General features: G+C 43.2%; 1 protein-coding gene across 1 annotated transcript; it reads left to right on the top strand.

Annotated features, from left to right (window-relative positions):
- Positions 1-435: 435 nt before the first annotated feature.
- LOC115379401 (uncharacterized) lies at positions 436-10,332 on the top strand. Its single transcript, XM_030080045.1, has 5 exons — positions 436-820; positions 7,829-7,959; positions 8,418-8,580; positions 8,825-8,979; positions 10,097-10,332. The coding sequence occupies exons 1-5, from the start codon at positions 736-738 to the stop codon at positions 10,178-10,180; spliced, it is 618 nt and encodes a 205-aa protein (XP_029935905.1). The 5' UTR covers positions 436-735; the 3' UTR covers positions 10,181-10,332.
- Positions 10,333-12,248: the final 1,916 nt, after the last annotated feature.

The raw sequence follows: 12,248 nt of genomic DNA on the forward strand, positions 1-12,248 counted from the left end.
TTTGTGTGTTTGTGTGTGTGTTTGTGTGTGTGTGAGTGTGTGTGTGTGTGTGTGTGTGTGTGTGTGTGTGTGTGTGTTGGCACTATAGTGTGTATATTTTGAATATACGTGTGTATGTTTCCATACTCTCTTTACATGTTTGTGTGTTTCTTTTTATATACAAAGTTATATAATATATACACGTTTGCAGGAACACTGCAAGTGAGCATGTGCGCGCGTGTGTGTGTGCGGTTAAATGTGTGAAGAGATAGGAAACAACAATTGTGTGTGTGTGTGTGTGTTTGCTCTGGTAAATGTGACTTTTTCACATTGTGTGCAGGTGTTTACATGTTGACGGTGTGTGTACGTGTGTGTGTGTGTGTGTGTGTGTGGTGGGAAGGGGGCGTATGAGTGCACTTGCCCGAGCAGGAAGTGTTCCCTGCTGCTGCTGCGATGCTGCTGGCAGATCAGATCTGTCTCTCTTTCAAACCGTCAGACTTTTCTCTTTAGCTGCTTCTTTATTTCTTTAATTCTATTCATTTTTTCATCCAATCACGATGAAGCTTGTTGATTTCAGCCACTAGCCCGGCAGTAGCGGTTGCCAACATCTCCTTTCCACTGCGTTCAGGTGGTTCAGAGAGGACGGTGAGGACGACGAGGCCAGGCCAGCAGAGCAGGACTGGGACATTTCCCTTTTTTTGTCCACTAACGAATAATCACTGGCCGTAATCAATAAGTGGCTGATCAGGGAAGAGGATGGCCGGCTGGAGGAGAGCAGGGATCCTGTGGCTGGTGATGCTCTGTCTGGGCGAAGAAAAGGTGGATCGCCTCAAATGTCCAGGTAGGACCTGGAGATTTTTTTTTTTTTTTGTGGTTAACACAAAGTGCAGACGTTCATTAATATCACAACTTTCAGTCTTACTGCAACAAGTTTCATATTCCGCATATTTTGCAGAGGTGCAGCCGCTTTGGCTTCTGAGGGATGAAAGGGGGGAAAAAAGAAGAAAAAAAAGGTGTTTTCAGAAAGAGATAAATTCTTGCTAAATGTCAGGCTTTTACTTTGATATTTTTCAATTCCAGTCACATCGTCTCAGTAAGACCTCTGAGATCTGCACTCCAGAACAGAGACAGCGGGAAGAAAACAACTTGAAATGAAAACCCTTGTCACTTTAAATGGACAAGATGTGTTCTGCATTATCAGTGTGTTCAGGTTCAATTCCCATCATTTGCCTGAATTTTGCTTTTCAGACACGAGGTCACTGTTTGTCCGTGTGTGTTTGCTGCAGTTGTGTCTGGACTCCATGTGAAGTATTCAAGGCATTTGGCTCAAATGCCTTGAATACTTCACATGAATACTTCACTTCAGATCGTTAGAATCAACCACAGGGACGCACTGATACTGCGTTCAGAAGGCCAGTACAGACACTGAGAGTTTCTGCCTGAAGTTGTACCATATAGATGCTCTTTATTTCCCTTTAAATCTTTCAATGTGACTATTTTCAGGCCAAAATCTGTTCAAGAGCTCATCTTCAGAATTTTGTTCTTGTGAGAGAGGAAAGGCCTAAAACTAAACTAAAACTCTCCACTCAAACCAGATTCATGACTTGTTTTCAGGGTGAGCAGCTCCTTATAGCAGCTTGATCCAGGTTCTGTAAAACAGCATTTAAAACAAGGATTGCTTTATAACACCCATAACAGAATGATGTGATGAAAATGTAAAACATATTCCTCCAGCTGCTGTGACTGAACAGCTGTTTTTTTTGTTTGAAGTGTTTTTTAAAGTGGGTATTAGTCCTTTTCCTTTTTGACTCGGCTGGAAAGACAGAGCAGATTCTGAGTTTCCGTTCCTAGAAGAAGAGACGACCACGGCCGTTGACGCTCATCCTGACAGCAGCACGTCTGCAGGGAAAAGCCTGTGGATCTGATGGTGAAATATAACATTTTATCATCGGCATACTCGATTAACAGACTTGGTATTTGGTTGGTCAGCAAACGCATCACGATGCTCATCCTGCCTCGTGCGTCGGCCCACAGCTCTGGAGGGAATATCAACACTACATTTATATTCAATACACAGAGAAAACCATCCTGCCTGGATATCCAAGCTGAAGAAAGTTCACAAATTGTCCTGCACTCAAACCCTGATTCACAACACTCACTTCATTTCAGCTCAATTTTTCTATGTCAGTTTAACCAGAACGAGAATAATTTTATTCTCCAAATGCACTCAGGAATTGGCTTTGGTGAAACAACACAGCAAATCACAAAAAATAAAGAATTTAAGTAAAAGTTAACAAGTTAAGAAATTAAATACAAGAATTATATACAAGTTCTATACAGTAAAGCTGTGCGACATTACACTGCGTTAGTCTGTCACGCATCGTGCTGAATTATCACACCTTTCCCTTAGATGTGTGTGTGTGTGTGTTTAATATATAAGATGAAGAAGAGAGATTAGATGGGTAAAAGGTTGAAATCAGACGGATGGTGGGTCACATGACAGTGTCTGAACGGGACTTTTTGAAAAAAACTAACCCCCACATGTCGGCCATGTGTGTGTGTGCTGCTGCGCTGGGGGGAGGATGTGGCAGGGACTCAGCTTCCTGGCTGTGGGTGGGATTATGGGTAAAGAGACAGAACAGAGAAAAGAAGGCAATAGCGGGCTAATTCTCTGCCTTCCCTCCTCTGTTTGACTGTCATTTCACTCTGAAATCCCTCAGTAACAAGTTTGTACAACAACTCATTAACATTTAACATTTCAGCCTCTTTCGATCCCGTCATTTAAAAAAAAAAAAAAAAGAAAAAAAAGAATCTAGGACAACTTCTGTTAGAGCAGTGTAATGGCATCATGTTGAATCTTTAATTTGACTTTATTTGTTTTTTTGTTTGTACATTCAGAGTGAAGATCACATGAAACTTTAATGAAGGAAACTGGGCTGCCACAACTGCAAAATGTTATAGGACCATTACAGACAAATACCAAAAGAGCAAATGGTATTTATGTGAATGTAAACCGACAATTCAGACATTTTCAAGAAAATATTAAAAAATGCAAAGCGATAAGAAATGTTGAGAAATGTATGAAAATGCAACTAAAATATGAATTATATTAATAATTCTCAAGAAGTAATGTAGAAAAAGAGCTGCAAATGCATTTAATGAAAAAAAAAAATGTAATCTGAAATATTACAGCCGCATAGACCTGATCTCGTTGCTTTACCAGGACAAAGAATCTGATTTTGACTGCTTCATAGCTAAAACACAATGATAGTTGTTATAAATTAAGACAGTTGTCTAAGTGTTAAGTTAAATTACAGTCTTCAGAAATGAACAGCGGTTGTTAGGGTCACTGACTGTCGTTAGTCATTGACAGTAGTTGGCGCCACCGGCAGTCATTAGGGTCACCGACAGTCGTTAGGGTCAATGATGTTATTAGGGACACTGACATCATTAGGATCACCGGCAGTCGTTAGGTTCCCTGACGGTGTGAGAGATGGATTCACACCGTCAGTTGAACGGTTACCATATGAACTCCAGACCCAACAAGCCTGCAGCATTTTGAACGTAATGATCATCTACAGATTCAAGCAAATGAGCTAGCTCAGTAATCAGCTGAATGTCAAATGAACCATCCATCTAATCAGCAAACTAACCCAATCCATTGACATTAACAAACAAACAAACAAACTGACCCTGACAACCGACCGGTCAGTCGTTACACAAACAAAATGAAGAATCTGCAACATCAGGCGTCACAGTCTAAACTCTTTACAGAAGGTTTTGTTTCTAGCAGGCAGTGCCGAGCGGTGATGTTTTTGTATAGTCATGCTGTGGTCCCAATTTCATGGAAGTGCCCGCGAGGGCCCGAGCTCGAAAATTTTTGGGCATTTATTTATTAATAAAAACGCATAATATATAACTATACTATATCAACTCGACAATTTTGATAGACGCGTGCGCATTTTGCCACAATGTTACCAACAACAATGTTGGAATTTACAGTGTAAATGAAAGTGGAAATTATTAGAACGGACGGATGATGCAGTAATAACCAGTTACAGAGTCAAACAAATGACACATGAACATGCTCACAGTGTTACCAACAAAATGTTGGAATTTACCATGAGATCGGAGCTATTCGGACGTGCCACCGAGTGATGCAAACACACAACAATGCAGGGTTGCCAGGTGTACGATAATTATCGTATTTGTACGATAATTTGGCCCTCTGTACGATGTACGATCAATAATCCCCAAAAAGGCCAAATGTACGATAATTTGACCATTTCAAATTATTGCCTACCGCAACTGTCTGCCGGAGAGTTTTTTTTTTTTTTTAACCCTGAAGGCATCTATCCCCATGTGACATCGTTCTAGCCAGTCGTGCTTTGCTGAGCGTGAGATACGAGTGACGTCTATGCGTTTGTCCAGAGAATCTCTAATATGAGGAGAAGTGCCACTCTCGTCTAACTTCCGGGTCTCTCTGGCCATGTGAGGGCGCTCGCGGGCGAGTGCAGAATGAATGGGAGTCTATGGGGCTACACCCCTAAAAATCCACTTTTCTCTGGAAATAAATTTTTTTCCAGTAATTTGAATACTGTTTTCAAAAGTTGGGGCTAAAAAAATACACTCAGCTGAATATTGGATTTTTTAAGTTCACCTATCTGTTCTAAAAAGCCGTTCAAAAAGTGTGATGACGTCACACATTGAGAGGTGCTGCTTTACGGCGATTTCCAGAGCCCGTCTCCACAGAGCAGACAGAGACACTCGAGAGAGCCCGTCTGTGCTATATTAGACATTCTCTGTACACACAAATATCAACTTTGATGGAAAAGTCCTCCTTAAGAGTGGTGTTTCCCGTTTCTCTTGGTCTTCGGGTGCCATCAAGTGGGATCCCTTGTCGTAAACAGGCGCAAGTCCGTCACTGACCAATCAGCATTCATTAGCAAATGCTAGCGTGTTATGGCCAACAACAGCCCAAACTGTAGGAAACTGAAAGGATATAAATTCTCGCTAATTTCACTTTTAACCTATAATCCATACTGGACTTTCAGAAACTACAACAGTATTTGCGATTTTTCAACCATAAACAGGAGTAAGAGACAAATTTAGCCGTTTAGCTCCATAGAGCCCCATTCATTCTGCACTCGCCCGCGATCACCCCCAGTGGAATTACGGTGGAACTGCAACCAAGTTTGATACAACGGGGGTTAATGGAGAGTGGCAAGGCTCGTCGTAGACGGGCTCTGGTTTGTCTCAGAACATCGAGCATGATTGGCTGAATGGTCAGCTGCGCCCGCCCCACGAGACGCTCACTGTCAGGTCAGGTCCTGACCTGTGCACAGTGCAGCTTGTGTCATTTGCTTTCCTTCGGTCCGTGAGACATTCCAGACCGCACACCCCGCGCATGAGTGGCAGCGGGATGATACCCCCCTCCCGTTCCCACGTTCCCGTACTAGCTAGCCAGCTAACGACGTTAACGGTAGCTAGCTGTCAAGTGAATGACTTGCTGTTGCCGCTGAACATTTCAAGCGAGCTGCTACGTAGCTGCTCGTGTTGCGCATGCGTCTTCTGAAAAGCTGATTGGCAGACAGCTTATTTTCCATTCAAAACGCCCACGTACAGAAACACCGGCTACAAAACTACTGTAAATACTCGGTATCACAGAGCGCATGTGTGCGTCAAGCTGTCAACTTTCCAGCATTTCGCTAGCAAATTGAGATAGATACGTGTATATAGGCAGCGGTTTGCAACTAAAATGATAGAAATAAGGTATATTATAAAAGGACACACTAGGAGACCAACATTTTAAAGATTTTAATTGAAGGGCTTGGGCATGCGCTGCATTTATAGCTTATTATGACCACTCGCCCCTGCTGGCAGGATAACAAGCTGACCCAGCAGAGTTACATGGTGACAGTAAAACATGTTAAAATAATCCCTGCTGTTCGTTTTCATGTCTGGTGTAATGACCCATTGAAACCGACCCAGGGTTTCTTCAAAAAACAATACAGGGAGAAACAGTGACGAGCAAATTACCAAAAAAAAAAAAAGAAAAGAAAAATTGAAGTAAAAACAGAACTCCAATCTATTTCAGCACCACATCAGTGATGGTGAAGTGATGTGAGATTTCTTTTAAATTGAGGTCAACATTTTCCAGATCTCTGGTTACAATCTGATAGCAAGCTTAGCTGTCAGTGCTGTCACGTCACTTTGTTCCCCCTAACCAGCTCTGTGGTTTTTTTCTTTGCCGTTCAGTCACGCTGAACTTTCTCCAAACAGCTGATGTGCCCCTGTTTTTTCACCTCTCTCGTATCTGTGGTGGGGCTTTGCTCAGTCGCTTCTGGTGTTTCTGCTCTGACCCAAGCTGACGGCTAAAAGCAACTCAGCGGTTTGTGAGGAGACCCGAACACCGGTGCCCCCCAACAGCAGCTCCTGAAAATCAGACACACTCCAAGTTTTTATTCAATTTATTGGCGTTTACACAAAATTATTAAAATGCCATTCAAAGGCACATTAATCAAGGTAACACTGATTAATTAGTTTTGTTGGATTTATTTTTCACGTTATTCTCAATCGCAGTAAGTCAGCATTTTATTTAGCTGTTAATATTCTGTTCTATCAGCTCGTCTCAAAGAGCCTCGGGAGCTCTGCAAGGAAAAATACTGCTAGGAGAAGGAGTTAGTCTGATTGCTTAGGCACTAACTTTGAAACTAGAGGGTGTTTTTTGCAAACCTCTGCTCACAGAACCACAAAACCTCACAGCAAACCAGCAAAACAAAATGCATCTAATGGAAAAGCAAACAGTTCCTGCAAAACTCCTCAAACTCAATGAGCAACAAGAAGCACAAACTGAGCACTGATGGCAGAAATGAAAAACACTTGTGGCTTTTGCTGTTTCTGTCTGCAAGGCAGCAGGTTGCAATAAAGTTTTGTAATACATGTAGTGAACACACACACATACACACAGGTATCCAAATGTGTAATGTATGAATGCGTATTCCTAACATAACACACTATCAGTACAAATGAGGGCATAAATTGTTTTTTTTTTCTCTCCAGAATGTCCAACTGTGACTCTCCTCAAACAACAACAAAATCTCAGATGAAAAAAACAAAATCTTACCTTCTTTTTCCATCTGGCCATTAGACTTCATCTCACTTCTTCACCTCCTCCTCCTCGTCTTCCTCTCCGTCCAACCCTTTATTTATGTAAAGTGTTTTCTCGTGTGTAAATGTGGGAAGGCAGTGGGAGAAGTAGTGCAGCGCTGTGGGGAGCAGCATTTGGTTTTGTTATTAAAATGCAAACAGAGTGTAATAAAGCAGCGGCTCCAAGTGGTAATGAAGCTTAAAGGATCACTGTCGGGGTTTAAACATTCAGAAAAAAACTGTAACAAATATAATAATCATATAATGATAACGTCTGCGACAAAATGATTATCATTATCATTATATCATTCTTCTAAGTATCCAAATGTCAGATGCGTGGTGCGAGTGCCTCTAAGGCTGCAGGCGTTCATTCAAAGCAGCGCCCCCTTGTGCCACATTTTCACAAATAATCCAGAATAATCCAACAGGAGCCTTGAAAGTCAAATGTAGAGCTCACGTCCATCCCGAAAGACACGTTTTTTCACCCTCACTTTGGGTTTTTGACGAGCAGGAAGCAGGACTGACTCTGTTTGTCCACAGAAGCTGAGCTCTAACGCCCTCTAGTGTTCAGAAATCACTTTCTGCAGATTCACATGTGGGCAGCAAGCCTTCTGAAAGTCCTTTTCAGCTCCTCCACTTCCACTGTCTTTAATACGTCTGTGTGTGTGTGTGTGTGTGTGTGTGTGTGTGTGTGTGCCAGTCGAGTTCATGATGACGGTGTCTGGTGTCGGGCGTGTGAACATCTCCTGTCCGCCCATCGTGGCCGGCACAGAGATGAAGTTCTTCCTCCTCCTCAACTTCAGCTACATCTACGAAGCGGACCCCGCAAAGGTGTGTGTGTGTTTGTGTAAAAATGCATTGATAATTTTCCAAACTTCCAAAGTGAAGACATGTTGAGGGAGTGTGTCCTGGTGTGCAGACAGTTCTGTTTCAGAAGCAGAAGAGGCATCCATCTGTCTGTCTGTCCGTCCGTCCGTCCATCTGTCTGTCTGTCTGTCCGTCCGTCCGTCCATCTGTCCATCTGTCTGTCTGTCCGTCCGTCTGTCCATCCGTCCGTCTGTCTGTCTGTCCGTCTGTCCATCCGTCCGTCTGTCTGTCTGTCCGTCTGTCTGTCCGTCTGTCTGTCTGTCTGTCTGTCCGTCTGTCTGCCTGTCTGAAAAAAAAAACCACACAAACATAGGATCTAAAGGTTTAGCACTTAATAATCTCATAATAATAATCATCAATATTTTCAGTAGTAAGTGTGTATGTTCCTGTGTGTGTGTGTGTGTGTGTGTGTGTGTGTGCAGGACAGTGAGTCGGACTCTGCAGGCATTCTCTTCCTCAAGGAGAGCAGCCCGGCTCTGTTCCTCGTCCAGACCAACAGCAGTGGGCTGTACAGCTGCAAGAGGGAGACCAGGTACCCCCCCCCTCACCGAGACGACTGCATCACCACGGCCGTGTGGATGGCAGGTGACACACACACACACACACACACACACACATACACACACACACACACACACGCGCGCACACACATCGGTCATATCGTGGTGAAATGAATGGAAGTGGCTGGATTTTTAGGCTGAATGAAGTGCAGGGAATGCAGCATTATTGTTGAATAATAATAATAATAATAATAATAATAATAATATCATATCATATGCTGTCTTGCCTCTCTAAAAAATCTGAATTCTGTTGTGTGATTGGTTCATAGAAAAGCAGGATGTGCCAGTGGTCAATCAGAGTGTCCTCCCAGCCAATCAGAGTTCTCCAGCGGAGTCGTCTGTCCTGGAGCTGGCGCTGTGGGCGGGATGCAGCGTCCTGTTGGCCTACAGCCTGTCAATCACCTGCATCTGCCTCTGGACATGGGTGAGACTGACTGATGAGTGAGAGGACTGACCGAGTGAGAGGTCTGTCTGCAGACAGACTACCCGAGTGTGAGGTCTGTCTGCAGGCGGACTGACAGGCGGACTGAGAGAGTGAGAGGTCTGTCTGCAGACAGACTACCCGAGTGTGAGGTCTGTCTGCAGGCGGACTGACAGGCGGACTGAGAGAGTGAGAGGTCTGTCTGCAGGCGGACTGACAGGTGGACTGACAGAGTGAGAGGTCTGTCTGCAGACGGACTGACAGAGTGAGAGGTCTGTCTGCAGACACTGAGATGTTCAGCAGGTTTTGGGATTAAGACCTAGAAATCTATGGTAGATGGCTCTGCTGCCTCATGCTGATACTGTAACAGGGGTTCACACACACACACATGCACGCACACACACACACACACACACACACACGCACACACATAAAATTAATTTAAATAAAGAGGCAATAATGGTGAAACACTAAAAAAAATATGGTGAACTACTCTATTTACTAAATATTAAATCAAAATTTGAAATAAGAGGTTATTACCAGGCAGTGCAGGCTTTATATAACATGTTGATGCACAGACTGCACAGTGGGCCAGCTGGATAGTGCACTGTGTGTTTGTGTGTGTGAGTGTGTACATGTATGTATGACATACATGTATGTATGACATACATACATGTATGTGTGTGTTGAGCAGGGACATTGTCAGTGTCTGTGTGAGTGAGTGCTTTTACTCACTCTCAAATTTATTTTAGTGAGGTCGTGTTTTTATAGCAGGGAGGAAACGTTAGGGCTCGGCTGAGGGACTGGAGCGAATTAATTAATTAATTAGCAGAAATGAGCGTCTTCACACTCACATTTATGCAAATATTTTATGAAGTAAGCTCTGGGTCAGGGACTTTTTGACCCAGGTGTTCTACGCTTGGGCTGCAAGAAGCTCCTTGACCAAAAGCTTGTTTCATAAAATAAAATTAAATATATTCATAGGCTCGAGTGTGCAGATGCTCCTTTCCCTTGAATGTACAAATGATTGCACTTTGGTCAAAATGAAAATATGTGACAGCTAAAACATTTTTTTTAATACAGAGAAGGTGAAGGCTTTTGTGTGTGTTGTGTTCCTCAGAGGAAGTGGAAGATGAGCGAGGAGGATGACATTGAGTACGTCAACACCAAACCTGGAGAGTTCAAGAGGCCCTGCAGAGTCTAACCACGCCTGTCAAACTTACCGCTCTCCAGCAACACGAGCAGCAGTTTGACTTCAGTCCCGACATTTACTGCTTTTTTTTTCCATGTTAAAGAATTCTTTTCATTGTTTATGCCATTATCACAAGTAACAAACTAACTCTTTCCTGAGCTTATGACATAATTGAGATCTTGTAAAAACCAGAAGAGCCAGGCCAGTGTTTCAGCCTGTCCCCTGCAATGTGTAGTTGTCACCACTAGGGGGCTGTAGTAGGTCAGTTCTGCACCGTCCCCAGCAGCGTTTCGTGTTGCTGGTATGAGGCTGCACTCCCTTATCTCTGAAACAGGCACGCTGTTTCTTACAGACGCCCAGCTCAGCCTGCTGGTGGCGCTAGAGGGAAAGTCATCCATGAAGGTTGTCACTAAATCCAGAGAAGATGTGGAGACACGCGCTGCTGACTGACAGACAGACAGCTGACCTGTCGAGCTGCTCAGCTGCAGCATCCTGGCATGACAGAGCATTCCCAGTCATGGCAGCTAGACTCAATATTTTTCAAGCTGTCTGAGGAAATAGAAAGCCTAAAAATCTGTCAAATCTGTCTGTCATCCTATTTTGTGTCAAATTATTCTTCAACTGTTCTCCTCATCCTGAAACCATCACACAGCAAATGTTTAAGATGAGTAATTTTCCCTCTTGCCACCTAAAAACAGAAAAAAAACTGCCTGTTGTTACTATTTTTAAGACATATAATCTAGGTATGGTTGAAATTTGACATAATCATAATGACTGAATTTGAATCCATCCCATAATTATCTGGGCTGATTGCAAACCAAGGATCCCCAACAATGCCAAGTAAATGGTGCCCTCAGGAACTGAATCCATCTTCAGGAGGGGGTTAGGGTTAGGGTTTGGGTTAGGGTTTGGATGGCCCCGTTGGTACCGTCCTTAGTAAACACAAGTGTTATTATTAAAGTGAACTACGGTTCTGTTCGGTTTAATCTGTCAGAGTCTCTCCAGTGGGCCGGTCCAGCAGCAGGACCACGGCTCTGTCAGGCCTCGCTCAGACTTCCAGCCCAAATCCATGTTTTGCCACATCCAGACTGATTTCAGAAAGTCTGCACAGCCAAAACCACGTGAGAGGTCGGAAGGAGGTGGTTTGAATTGTGAGTGTGATGGTGTAAGATCAGATCTCACACCGTCTTCGGCGTCTCTCGCGGCGCGACACGATGACGACGTCACATCTGCAGTGAGGGAGGAGCGGCAAAGCGGCCGCAAAGATAAGCGTCATCAGCGTACCTGGTTACTGGCCTAGATGTCGTTACCATGGCAACCTGTGCAGATCAGCTGGTGGACACACAGATTTGATCTGATCACTCGCTAATAACAGGCAGTCTGTCTTAAAGATCTGATTTGACAAACTAATCTGATTTGCCTGCGGACTGAGCGAAGGCCTAGACCTCAAAGGAACAGAACCGTAATAAGTATCATTACTGCACCAACAGGCTGCTGGGAAAAATTTGTGTATCCCCCCAACTCCCAGTGCTGCAGAACATCAGTCAGTCAGTCAGTAGGTCAGTCAGTCAGTAGGTCAGTCAGTCAGAATGACGTGTCTGGAGATTATTTGATAGAGGCCGAATTACTGTTTCCTACCATCCCATTATCTCAGGAAAATTTCATTTTATTTTATTTTATTTTATTTCACTATTTTTATGATTATTATTTTATTCTGTTTTGAGGTCTCAAGAAAATCATCCCGTTCTCTCAGGACAAAAAAGTATGACAGATGTGAGCAGGACCTGGGAGTTTGGGGAAGCTAAGGTTTGATTGACTGAGATCTTTATTTCGAACATAAACAGCAGTAAATAAAAAAAAAAAATAATAATAATAATAATAATAATGATCAATACTAAATAAAGGTAAATAAGAAAAAAAAGGTCCAACAATAAAGTAAAATAAAGAAAAAAAAATAAAATAAGATGCATCTATCATCATTAACATGCTCGAAAAGGAGTAGGAAGAAGTAAAAGCTTATTTAATCACTCCCCCTAAGGTGTGCACACGTGTGACGTGCGCATGTGTGACATGCACGCCG

This window comes from Myripristis murdjan, chromosome 21 (genome assembly GCF_902150065.1).
Source record: "Myripristis murdjan chromosome 21, fMyrMur1.1, whole genome shotgun sequence".
NCBI lineage: Eukaryota > Metazoa > Chordata > Actinopteri > Holocentriformes > Holocentridae > Myripristis > Myripristis murdjan.

Bases quoted from the DNA above. Each gene is read 5' to 3' on its own strand.
- LOC115379401 (XM_030080045.1), top strand. From the start codon at position 736: ATGGCCGGCTGGAGGAGAGCAGGGATCCTGTGGCTGGTGATGCTCTGT. The intron at 821-7,828 runs GTAGGACCTGGA...TGTGTGTGCCAG, and splicing joins GGATCGCCTCAAATGTCCAG to TCGAGTTCATGATGACGGTG. The intron at 8,581-8,824 runs GTGACACACACA...ATTGGTTCATAG, and splicing joins CACGGCCGTGTGGATGGCAG to AAAAGCAGGATGTGCCAGTG.